The sequence below is a fragment of the Pseudomyrmex gracilis genome, unplaced genomic scaffold, assembly GCF_002006095.1.
Source record: "Pseudomyrmex gracilis isolate BER0280 unplaced genomic scaffold, ASM200609v1 scaffold_170, whole genome shotgun sequence".
Classification (NCBI taxonomy): domain Eukaryota; kingdom Metazoa; phylum Arthropoda; class Insecta; order Hymenoptera; family Formicidae; genus Pseudomyrmex; species Pseudomyrmex gracilis.
In genome coordinates this window covers 91,168-103,172 of record NW_018020754.1, presented here as the reverse complement: position 1 = coordinate 103,172, position 12,005 = coordinate 91,168, and the positions used below count along the sequence as shown (strand labels likewise).

Here is a 12,005-nt window from a genome sequence, read left to right as displayed (position 1 = left end):
AGAGAGAGAGAGAGAGAGAGAGAGAGAGAGAGAGAGAGAGAGAGAGAGAGAGAGAGAGAGAGACGGGAAAAAGAAACAAGTAAAATCGAGCATTTTTATGGCGAGCGGAGGTACACGTAGCGTGTGACGAGGTGTGCGCGTCGATGCACGGCGTACACATCGCGCACGGAGACAAAGGCTCGACGGAGATGGCGGAGTTGTACTCGTCGGGAGTAGACAAGCGACGTCGCGTGGCATTCATCGACATCCGCTTGTGTTCTCGACGTGGACGACGAGATGGGCGATGGCGGACACGGACAGGTGTGCAGCGGTATCCTGGAGCGGATGGAGTCTCCGATACTGAGACTCTCTTTGTCTCCGTCTCTCTTTCGTTCACGCGCTCGCTGTCTCCGTTCATCGCTCGCTCGCTCGCTCGTTCGTTCGTTCGTTCGCTCGTACACTCTCGTTCGTACGCTCGCTCCTTCTCCGTTGCACTCGCTCGCACGCTTTAGCCAACACACAATCGCTCGCTTACCCGATGTGGTTCTCGACGGTAAAGGGATCCGGTTCGCGTTTTTCCGACGTGATCTCCGCACGTAGCTGCGCGACGACGAGAACGACGCGCTCGGCATCTTCGTGTCGTCGGCGGCTCTCGGCGGTCGTCCTCGTGTACGTCCCCGTTGCCGTCGTTGTCCTCCTCCTCTTCTTCCTTCTCCACCGCCCACGGCCCTCTTCCTCTTCCTTCTGCACCTCCTAATCCGCGCTCGATCGCGACTCGGCCTACCTCCCGGCTTCCAGGGATGCGCGAGGTACCCTCCCCGGTAGTAGGGCGACCGCCGCGGTACCCGTAATCGCGAACGCGCACGGCAGAAGCTGCCAAAAGCTTAGGACACACTGCACAATAGCGACACTACCACCGTACAAAACCGGCGGCCATCTTCTTTTAGTAGTCTCTACTTGCCGACTGGCCCAGAGGGCAGCCGCCAATCGGACGAGTTTCTGTCCCCTAGTGCCGCGCGCCTCTCGTCCCCCATTCGCGACTAGCGCCACGCCGTGACTCCGTTCCCCGCTGACCCTCCTTGCCTATGTACTGGGCTCCCCTGGCCGCTCCGCTTGTCTCCTCGCCCACGGACGCCACGGGGCTTATTACCGAGCCCCCCTTCCGCAGTGGAGCGCGACACAAGCGACCGACATCGGTTATGGAGTTATGGAGGCCGCGGAGCGAAGTACCGATACCTCGCAAAATTGCATCTCCGCGATTTTCGCGTGCCTCGCGCTCTCGATCGTGTACGTGGCGAGCCTCTATGTCTGGTGTTCGTCGCACAACAGGTACGTGTCCTATTACGTTCCGCGATCCAACGAGATAAAACCTCAAGCAGGAGCGTCGGTAACTCGTATGTACAGATGATGTAAACAGAACGTTCACGCTATTTTCCTTTCTCGTTTTCTCGAGTGTGTACCGTAGCGTGACTCCTCTTTGCGAGGAGAGATCGTTTTGTCCGCACACGGTATTACTTGCTCGATAAACCGCAACACGCACCGTTTCACACCGACTGGATGGACATTCGCGACTGACGCACGCCGTCTAGCACGTGGTAGCGCCCCCTGTCGATCGGGTGGGATCGTTCGCCGAGGTTTTTGGACAAGCGACGCCAGTGTCGTCGCGCGACTTTTGTGTAAAATGGACTTCTGGTGAATTGACGATTCTAGTGACAATTCGTCGGATGGGGTTTGCGAATCTGAATCTGAGCTCGCGATGCTCCACACGGCGCGATATTTGAATTGCGTGAACGCGACGATAACGCAACGAGCTCTGGTTACTCGCGAAACTCGTTAATTTGTATACTGGATGTGTACTGGTGAAAATTTTGTAATTTTGTTTGTTTCAGAGAACATCCGTCGACGATAAAGAAACGATTTTTTAGCGTGTTTATCATGGCCCTCATCTCGCCGGCATCGTTGTACTTTGGATTAAACGAGAAAGTGTTTCAAAAGGTATTTCCGATTGAAATGTACATAGAACGTTCTGCATAAATGTACATATGTGTATATAACAATTTTTTCACAATTGCATATTGCATTTGATAGGCAACCATCTGGGAGTTGTTGGGTCTTCGATGGTCAGGTTTAATACAAGCGACTGTAATACCGTTACTATTAACGATGATCTTGTTCCTAGGTCCCTTGAGTCTGCAAGGACTTAGCGGGCTATGGCGACTATATACTGGTTAATATTTTAAACCCAACTGAGAACCGAGAACCCGATAACTAAAATAATATTTATTGTAGAACCGATGTACTGGTTAGGAAGTGTACGAACTTTAATCTGGTGGCGGAATCAAGTGGTAGCTCCATTGTCCGAGGAATGGACCTTTCGCGCTTGTATGTTGCCGTTGCTCTTGCAGTGCTTCACGCCAACCACTGCCATATTTGTGTGTCCGTTATTTTTCGGGGTAGCTCATTTTCATCATGTAGTAGAGAGAGTGAGGATGGGAATGGATATCAAGCACGCGTTGTTCATGTCCTGTAAGTTCTTTTCTTTTTTCTTTTTTTTTTTTTTAATATATCTGTAAAAATCTCGCTTCTTCTTCCTCTCTGTAAATCGCGCGCTGTGATTCTAGGCTTCCAGTCTGCATACACGACGTTGTTCGGAGCATATGCGGCTTTTCTCTTCGCAAAGACAGGTAGAATTAAGTTTTTTTCTTGCAGTAAATATATATATTATTAAATATATATGTTAATTATGTTATATATTAATAATTATTTATATATATATATATATTAGTTTTCTCTATATAATTTTTTCTTAGGACATTTTATTGCACCATTCGCCGTGCATTCGTTTTGTAATCACATGGGATTTCCCGATCTTTCTGAAGTAGTGGCGTACAAAAATCCGCTAAAGAGAGCTGGACTTATGTGTCTGTTTGTTATCGGTTTGATCGCCTGGTGCTTCTTGTTAACTCCTATGACACATCCGTCATTATATTACAATAATTTATTCTGGACTAAAACTTTTCTGTGAGATTGTATACGTCCGATCTTTACAATAACGCAATTTAATCCGACACAAATACAAAAACTTAACAAACAGAATTACAAATTTTCGCGCGGGATCCGTCATAATCGCTCCATCTCGATCTAACAATTCGTATAAATTGTTGTGTGATATTTTTTATATTTGTGTCTAACAGAGAGTATAACTCATTATCTGTTAAAGACTTGCGGAGAGTGTGAAATAATTTTAAATTAATTAATTACTAATTTTAACTATATAAACATTGGATAACGATACATAATTTAATCGATCGTGTGAGCTCTCGACATATTGTTATTAATAACATCACCACATAGTGCCTATAAGATTCCATTACATTTTTATAGTTAATTGTCAAACAATTGATTCGGATAGATAAACTTGATTGCGAAATCAGGATGAGGACAAATCTGTTTACGAATTGAACACCACTTACTCGCATACGCTGGCAATACAATCGCGTTATTTCACGTTCAATTCAATTATTTGTATTAATCTTTGTTAAAGATTTCTTGCAAACACAAATTGTAAACATAAACTTAAGGAACGATGAATGTAACTTATTACAAACATTTCGGAAAGGATATTTCTGATTATTTATACTTTTATAACAGTTTATGTGTATAACACGGTATGTACGTATGTATTACATCCATACGTATCGCAGCGATGAGGGTTGTTCAAATAAGCGAATACTCAATCGTACACGTACCCCAAATGGTTTTATTTGAATCACAGGAAAGTTACGAGTTACCCAACAACATTACAATGCGTTTTTATACATGTCCATACACATTAATGAACACACGTATACATTATATATGCAGTGAACTATAACAAAAATATATAAATAAATACTTATGTACACATAAATACAAGTATGTATGTAATAATGTAATTTGATGTTCGAATATTGTTTAATTGCATACATAATGTATACCATTTGTTAATCACTCATCGAGAAAGACTCATCGAGGAGAGTCTTGTAAAGTTTACATTATGATAAGATTTTCAAATGATAATCAGGGCATAAAATGTTGATAATAATGATATCGTGTTAATGTAATTATTAAGTGTTTCACAATCAAAGTAAAAACGCTAGAAATTGATTGAGATAACAACGTATCACGTTTGACTCCACGCCAACTTGTGAACGTGTAGAGATAAAGCGTCCATTTAAATTCGACGAAATTTGTCACTCTCGTCTCAATACGTTGTATTATTAAAACGCGAGAGTAAAACCTTATAATAAAAATTTTTTGTATTTACGGTTATTTTCATTCATTTTATAACAATGATACAGAATATATAATTTATAAACAAAAAACGTGTTAACTTGTCTTATCTATCAGTCCGTAAGTTTAGACAACGTCTATACTTCTTTCTAAGTTTGTCTTACCGAGACAGATTTACACGAGATAAAGGTGATCTGTTTTAAGAGGATTTGATAACTCTTTTTAATAAGAATATATATTATATAACGATATAAATATAGTACAAAAACTCGAATAAATTCTCCAATATGTACAAAAATGTTTTATTAGAAGTGATTTTCGAAAAACTTAGATATATGTATATATATCTATATATATATATATATAAATAATATGTAAATAAAAATTATTAATAACAATAAACAAAGAGTTCTCTCTTTTTCATAGAGAATTCTTCCGAGAGCAATAGCGCGCGACATTATCAAATCTCTTAAAAACAAATTTGCTAGACGTGTATTTATATACGTAAGTAGAACATTAAATGCATTACATTAAAACAATCATCTCAACAGTAACGGCTATTCTTCATATAGATTATAAGTGCAGTTATGTTCTTCGTTCAGATTGCATCGCGTTAAACAGATAAATAAAGAACTTTGGTGAAGTTCTAAAACGACACACTTTGCATGTACAGATGCAAAAAAAAAAATGTTAATTTTAGGAACTGACTACAGACTTTTTGTTTTTCGATTGTTTTTAGCGCGCAGAAAAGGACGTTATCAATAATTAACTAAAATGTATAAATGCAGATTCTGATTACCTCAGTCGGCGATCGGTCTCTTTAAGTTTGGCTCGGTCCAGGTGTCGCATCCGAATTTTGCGACTGATTAAGAAACAGCACATTGCTCGACTTGATTCTGGGCCCGGACGCAATTAACGAAGGCGACGGACTGATGCAAGGCGTTGAGCAGTGGCTGTTGCTCAAGTCGCATTGATCTAGTAACTTCCACAGCTCCTCTGGCGTAGGACCACCGGAGGTGTCTGTTGCTATGAAATATTATATAGATTGTAAAAATTTATCTTAGTAGATTAATAAATAAATAAACTTAATTGTACAAACGTATATATTATATAAAATAAATAATTGTTTCCTGTAAGATTATTTCAAATACATAATTCATGTTGATTTTCTGCTTCCTGTGCAGTTTCATAAATGCATTACGTTAATCATGCTCAATGTGAATCATGCTCAATTCTGTTACGTCACTGTAACGCGCGAGAAAGAGAGTGTCACATACCTTGAATGGCATTGAAAGACGGATCCAATGCTGTCGTGAGATCCCACATTTGTATAGTGCCGTTAGAATGGCCGGTGAATATAAAACGTCTGGGCCTTGAGCCCATGCGACTAGAACCTTCACACTCGTGCACATAGAACGAACTTATAATACTACCGTCGACCGACTGTATTACGCAAACTCTTTTTCCGTTCGATGCTAATCGGACGAACAGTTGATCAGTTTCAGGTACGACCTTCTGGACGAACACTTGTTCATCGTCTTGCTCACCAAAAGGTCCTGAAAAATCATAATCCGAGTATTAAATCAGAAAAAAATTGAATTAAAAGAATATTGTTGAATAAAAAGGGAAAAAATATATAAAAAAATCACTAAAAAAGATTAAAATAAATAAATGAAACAAAATGATGAAACAGATATGATATATGATGTACCGAAATCATTGCCGGCGTTGTAGCTGACGCAAGGATCGATTGCTTCTAAAGAAACAATCTTGAAACTCGCTTCAGGCGTCGATCCCGGTTGAGTTGAAATCATTCCGCGGAATCTAGTCACCGCCCAACTTCTGACGTGATTATACTCCGAACAAACCGATACTAAATACTTTTCCGAAAGTGTTACCTACGTTGTGTAAATTTACATGTCAATTAACACATGCAATGTCACACTTCAATTTATATAATACATATTAACAAACGAATTCTTTGCTAAATAAAAGTCGATTGAACGTACCTTAGTCACACTGCTTTGATGCACTGTAAAGGTTTGAAATAGCTGTGGGCCATGACCAACAGTTTCAGGATGCTGAACGATCACTCTGACACTTCCGGATTTTGTACCGTAGGCAATTTCTATCCAATTTCCACAAAGGCCTGCATCGGGAATAAAGTACTTAATTTCATAATTTATAGAATAAAATTTGTTGTAATATATGTATTACAAAGAATTACGTTTTAATACATAATAATATAATAATTATAAAAAAACAAAATATTTTGAAAATATACATAAAAACAATATTTATATAACACATGTTCTTAGATATCTTATTTTCAATATATTGTATATATAAATAATTTTCAAAGCGTAAAATATTTCATGCTGCACATTGCAACAATAAGCAGAAGCTATTGTCTATAAACAAAAATGTAACAATTGTGATATTATAAATTATAATAATTTTATAAAAATAAGCGACAACACTATATATATAAGTTTACATATAAATAATAATTAGTTGAAATCAATATGTGAGACTTATTTTTATTTAAAAACAGAATTACTAGAAATTTCTTATATCAACAAACAAAAATATATAAGCGAAGGTATTTTATTGGTATATATTTTCTATTACCTCCCCTTCCCCTCTCAGATGCTGGCATGGAACATATTACTATATATAGGAAGAGCAAGCAAGCAGCTCTAATGATGAAGAATAACTAAATCCACTGCGTGAAGCAATGTTAACCAATAAATCAAAGAGAACATTCCATTAGTACAACTGGACGCATAAGGATAGCAGGGTTGTATGTATATTAAGTTGTGTGCAATCGTTATAATTAATTGTATATAAAAATGTTTCATATTCTCATTTAATAAAAAAGAATTTATATTTATTTTGCGCGTTGGCTATTTTATTTGTGTGAAAAAAATAATTTATCCGCGAATAAATATTTTGTTCTAAACACAAATGTTTTTTCTGTACTACTATTATATAAATATATCACTTTATATAAATATATCACTATAATGCCAGTGCATTGACATAAAACTCAATGTTATCTGGAGAGGAAGGGTGTACATAGTTGCCCCTGTTTAAATCGCACGATTCACGTTTGATGCAGTTAGCACAAAGTGGAGGCAGATGACTTGTACGATTTGCTGAACATGAAAAAGATATATCGACCCATACTTGCCTTGTGCTATTTATCCAGTTGTACGAAATGACGAAGCAAAGAATGTAATAAAATCCCTCATTAATATTTTTAAACACGAACATCAAACTTCATAACATTTCTATATATCTTAATGTCTAAAATATACACTAATTAGTAAGAATAAGTTGTATTTACATCTACATAATTATTATGAAAATTTAAAAGCGTCCGGTTTTTATTTTACTACATGTAATCGAAATCGTCCTCGGGAAATTAATTTTACTGCAACGATAAATATTTGTTGTTATATTAATTCTGCACTCTACATAACATTTTAGCTTTGTAAACCTTTTTTTTTTTTATAAACGAGAGAGAAACATACTAGCTGCTTCTAAATAAATTTATCTTAGATTTTTGTAGTTTTTATTACTTGATGAGATTCCTATATCGACACAAGAATAAATATAAGAGACTTACTTGTTTTCGGCGTCAAATACACAGATATCGCAGTTATAGGATCGTAACTCGGATCTCGATATAACTCAGTCACGAGCAGGTCGTTATCCTTCATTCGCAAAGGAAACTTTTGCATGTCTATAATCAAGTTTGAAAACTTTGTTAACGTCAAAACTTTTAAGAAATTAGTTATGTATTAGAACACAAGTTTTAGGAATTTCAGTTTTAAGAATGTTTGTATCTCATTACCAATATAATAAATGGATCCGTTGTTGCAACCTAATAGAAGAAACGAGCCCGCGGTGTCAAAAGACAAGATGGGTACCACGTCCTGTATCTGCCAATGATGAGTCATCGCGTGCCACACGCCGATTTTCCCGGTCGGTGACAACGCGACTAGCTGACTGCCTATGAAGAATAAATATTCCACTCGTACGTTCAAGTTGAACGTGCCTACGTTGATTTTGATTCCTTCCTCAGATACACCCCAGAGTCTGACTTGACTACTGTACGATATAGCAACCATCTTGCCATCCGCACCGCTGCCCATTTTCGCGTTTATTGCAACGCGTTCTATTATGCACTCGATGTGTGGACTAGTGAACACGTGTTGCCATCCGGACGAATCCTTCAGTCGGTAGCACGTTATGAAGTGTGCGTAAGCAATCACGATCCAGTTGTGATGCGCCTTTATAATTTGCACTCTCAGTGGATCAACCCATGACGAAACTGCGTGTGAAATAGTTCCAATAGTGTCAGAAATAAAACGGAAAATAAAGCATCTTTTTATAAAAATAACACTATTTGTTTATTCACCTTGTTGAGGCCCGAATACCAGACCGATGTCATTTTTATATAGTTTATTTAAATCCGCGGAATTGTTTCTTACGTGTCTCAGATCTAAAGATGGTGTGCGAGAATGTGGTAGGCCGCGTTGTGGCAATCGATAATCCAAGGAAGAATTTCTTACATGTGTTCCTAGTGTTCCTTTGTAACTTTGTGAACCTGCTGCAAAATTTTGCTGTTAAACTTAATTGTCAAAGATTTCCTTACCAAAATTTATCTCAGAATCATTTTTCGCCAGTAGCAAAACTTTTAAATTTTACAAATATTTAAACAAATATTTTAATTTTTAAATTGTCTAATTGAAGAAACAATACATAAACTATCGATAATTATTAAACTATGGGTCAAACATTGTTGGTAACAAGTTAAATACCAGTAGTATTTTGATTAGTAGAATTGGTAGTTGTTGCCTGTGAGGTGGATGGTCCATCGACTCTTGGATTTTGAGCAATACCGACTCTAATATGAACCGAAACATCACTCACATTCGAGGTTACAGCAACTGGTTCTTGAAGTGGTATGCCTTTGAAAAAAATAAAAAGAAAAATGATCTTTTATATTATGTGACGCAATAATAGCATCACTTAGCATCAAAAATAACTTACTTGGAGGTGGTAAATAGCCATAAAACAACACATCACCGCAAGACGATTGAGTCAAGTCTTCACAAAGTATCAAACGCTTAACTAATGGAGTAATCCCGTAATATTCAGCCTCATGTCTCAAAGTACGAATATCTACATTTTTCAGATCAATGTCCTTAGTACGAAGATAATTCAATATAATGGAGAACAATTTTGGATCTCTGTCTATAAACAGCGCACCAGTTTCATCTTTGTGACTGTCAATTCTGTTACTTAACAGCGCTGTGAAGAATGAATCCTGAATCCACGTCAATGTTTGACGAGATGTGGAGAATCTAAAAGGAAAAACAATTTGTATAAAAAGTATATTAAATAATTAAAAAAAATATATGTAAAAATATACATAAACTATATCGCGAGAAAATAAAAACTTTCAAGTTGCATTAAAAGAGTTAAGTAAACACTCCGTAAAAAAACTCTTAACAAAAAGTAATAATCACTATAAATAGTGATCTACCTGGTGCCGCCAACGTTTAGGTGAACGATGTCGCTCACACCTAAATAAGGCGCAGCCATTCTCGTATTTTATCTTGTGTTTCTATAATGACACTTCATATCCCGCAAGAATGCTAGCTGTCCATAAGGGTTTTTATACTGTATACGTGTCCTTTCAGTCCATCGAAGCTCTTTAACACTATCTTACATATAAATTATTAGTTTAACGAATTATAACTTTACTGACATTCAATCTGCAAGAGAGAGTTGTCTGGTTAAAAGTTTTTTTTATTAGCTACCGAACTGGCGAAATGATCGCTCGTGCATCATTTTTCGTGCTCATCGAGTCGTCAATATTTGCAAATAACCAAAACACTCTTCCGGTAGGTTATGTGCGCGTCGAAAAAGGCACGAGCAACTGACAGAGATTCTCAACCAAACGCAATCGAGAAGTCGGAATGCGATACTATCGACGGAGAGATCGATATGTAATCGAATTTGCATGCGCATTACGAAAATAACGTGCATTTGATTATCGATGCGTTTGTTTTGGACGTTTACGCGCTTTAAGCGTCAGTTCATTTTTATTACTTTTTAAATGTGAAACAAAGATAGACTGACGCTCAGAACGCGTGAGTGTCTAAAGCAAACATATTCTTTTAAATAACCATAAACTACTAGTCGGTATTTTGAACGCTGTTCAATAAAGATTAACAGCATCTCAGTCGACCACAAGTGACAAAAAAAATATAAAAGTGACAACATAAGGTCCGAACGTTTCCGTTTATCCTTCCTATATTAAAAAAAGCATTTATCTAGATAATATTATCTAGATAAAATTATCTAGATAAAATAATATTATCTAGATAAAATTATCTAGATAAGATAATATTATCTAGATAAAATTATTTCTCGTAAGATCGAGAGAATAAATAATAAAAAGCGATTTTAAGACAGTTCGTCGTATATGTAGAGTAAATTAAAAACGTAACTAAAGTCGCCTGACAGAAAAGAGTAAAAAAACAACACGTGAAAATAACGTGACTGTAATTTATATTATATATAACATTAAATAATACATATACATATAATTTTTTAATTATATATTTATATTATACTTTATATTGTATTATATGTATTATGTACATACTACAGAGTAATGTCACTGACCTCGGTCGCGCGGCCTTGGCGGAGTCACTGACCTCGGCCGCGCGGCCTTGGCGAAGCACTGACCTCGGCCGCGCAACCTTGGTGAAAGGGTCACTGACCTCGGCCGCGCGACCGCGGCGGTGTTACTGACTTCGGACACGTGATTACAGTATATATATGTATAAATACATATATGCGTATTTGTTTATGTTATATATAAATATAGAATATTACATATACTATATATGTATAATATTCTCTGTTTTACCCTTTTAGCTCACGTGACTTTAGTCACGTGTTGTTTTTCCATTTCTCTCTCTCACTATTTTGTGAGTTTGATTTTCATTCGTTATTTATGTATCGCATCTATTGTTGTCTCTTTTTCGCGTAGCCGATTAGTTGGTTGATCGAATCGAGTCAAGTCGAATCAAATCGGTAAAATCAAAAAAAAATAAACATACTATTATCTTGATAAGATGATTTTATCTTGCAAAAAATTAATTATATCCTCATAAGATAATTTTATATTGCAAAAAAATAATTAAATCCTCATAAGATAATTTTATCTTGCAAAAAAATAATTAAACACTCATAAGGTGCTTTTATCTTGCAAAAAATCAATTATTCCCTCATAAAATGATTTTATCTTGCGAAAAATCAATTATTCCCTCATAAGATAACTTTATCTTGCGAAAAAGCAATTATTCCCTCATAAGATAACATTCCATTGCGAAAATGCCATTATTCCCTCATAAGATGATTTTGTATTGCAAAATTGCGAATATTTCCTCATAGGAAAATATCGCATTGCAAAATTGCGAAATCTCCCTCATGTGAGAAATTCGCGAATTTGAGGAAATTGCGAATTCTCCCTCATATGAGGAGATCGCGAATTTGAGGGGATTGCGAATTCTCCCTCATATGAGGGAATCGCGAATTTGAGGGGATTGCGAATTTTCAATCATATGAGGAAATCGCGAATTTTTTGGGGATCGCGAATTTTCAATCATATGAGGAGATCGCGAATTTTTTGGGGATCGCGAATTTTCAATCATATGAGGAGATCGCGA

At 36.9% G+C, this 12,005-nt stretch overlaps 3 protein-coding genes across 7 annotated transcripts in view; 1 reads left to right on the top strand and 2 right to left on the bottom strand.

Moving 5' to 3' along the window:
- LOC109857730 (F-box only protein 11) overlaps nucleotides 1–849 on the bottom strand; it is a 7,592-nt gene extending 6,743 nt beyond the window's left edge. Inside the window, exon 1 of the mRNA XM_020434345.1 lies at nucleotides 515–849. Within this exon, the coding sequence (XP_020289934.1) occupies nucleotides 515–611 (97 nt within the window). The 5' untranslated portion in view covers nucleotides 612–849. The remainder of the gene's footprint in view (nucleotides 1–514) is intronic.
- A 243-nt stretch (nucleotides 850–1,092) lies between these two features.
- On the top strand, nucleotides 1,093–4,598 carry LOC109857733 (CAAX prenyl protease 2). Its single transcript, XM_020434352.1, has 6 exons — nucleotides 1,093–1,308; nucleotides 1,869–1,974; nucleotides 2,068–2,206; nucleotides 2,269–2,505; nucleotides 2,601–2,663; nucleotides 2,790–4,598. Exons 1-6 carry the CDS (start codon nucleotides 1,187–1,189, stop codon nucleotides 3,002–3,004), a joined length of 882 nt encoding a protein of 293 aa, XP_020289941.1. The 5' UTR covers nucleotides 1,093–1,186; the 3' UTR covers nucleotides 3,005–4,598.
- A 4-nt stretch (nucleotides 4,599–4,602) lies between these two features.
- LOC109857731 (BTB/POZ domain-containing protein KCTD3) lies at nucleotides 4,603–10,187 on the bottom strand. Of its 5 annotated transcripts, none has more exons than XM_020434349.1 (11): nucleotides 9,809–10,187; nucleotides 9,313–9,626; nucleotides 9,081–9,230; nucleotides 8,678–8,869; nucleotides 8,111–8,590; nucleotides 7,883–7,999; nucleotides 7,445–7,450; nucleotides 6,261–6,400; nucleotides 5,963–6,149; nucleotides 5,529–5,807; nucleotides 4,603–5,277 (listed from the first exon to the last, which is right to left on the bottom strand). In XM_020434349.1, the coding sequence occupies exons 1-11, from the start codon at nucleotides 9,865–9,867 to the stop codon at nucleotides 5,072–5,074; spliced, it is 2,130 nt and encodes a 709-aa protein (XP_020289938.1). In that variant the 5' UTR covers nucleotides 9,868–10,187; the 3' UTR covers nucleotides 4,603–5,071. The 5 variants fall into 5 exon arrangements, with proteins under 5 accessions (XP_020289938.1, XP_020289936.1, XP_020289939.1 ...); XM_020434347.1 differs by lacking the exon at nucleotides 7,445–7,450 and adding an exon at nucleotides 6,883–6,903; XM_020434350.1 differs by having other exon boundaries at nucleotides 8,678–8,866.
- Nucleotides 10,188–12,005: the final 1,818 nt, after the last annotated feature.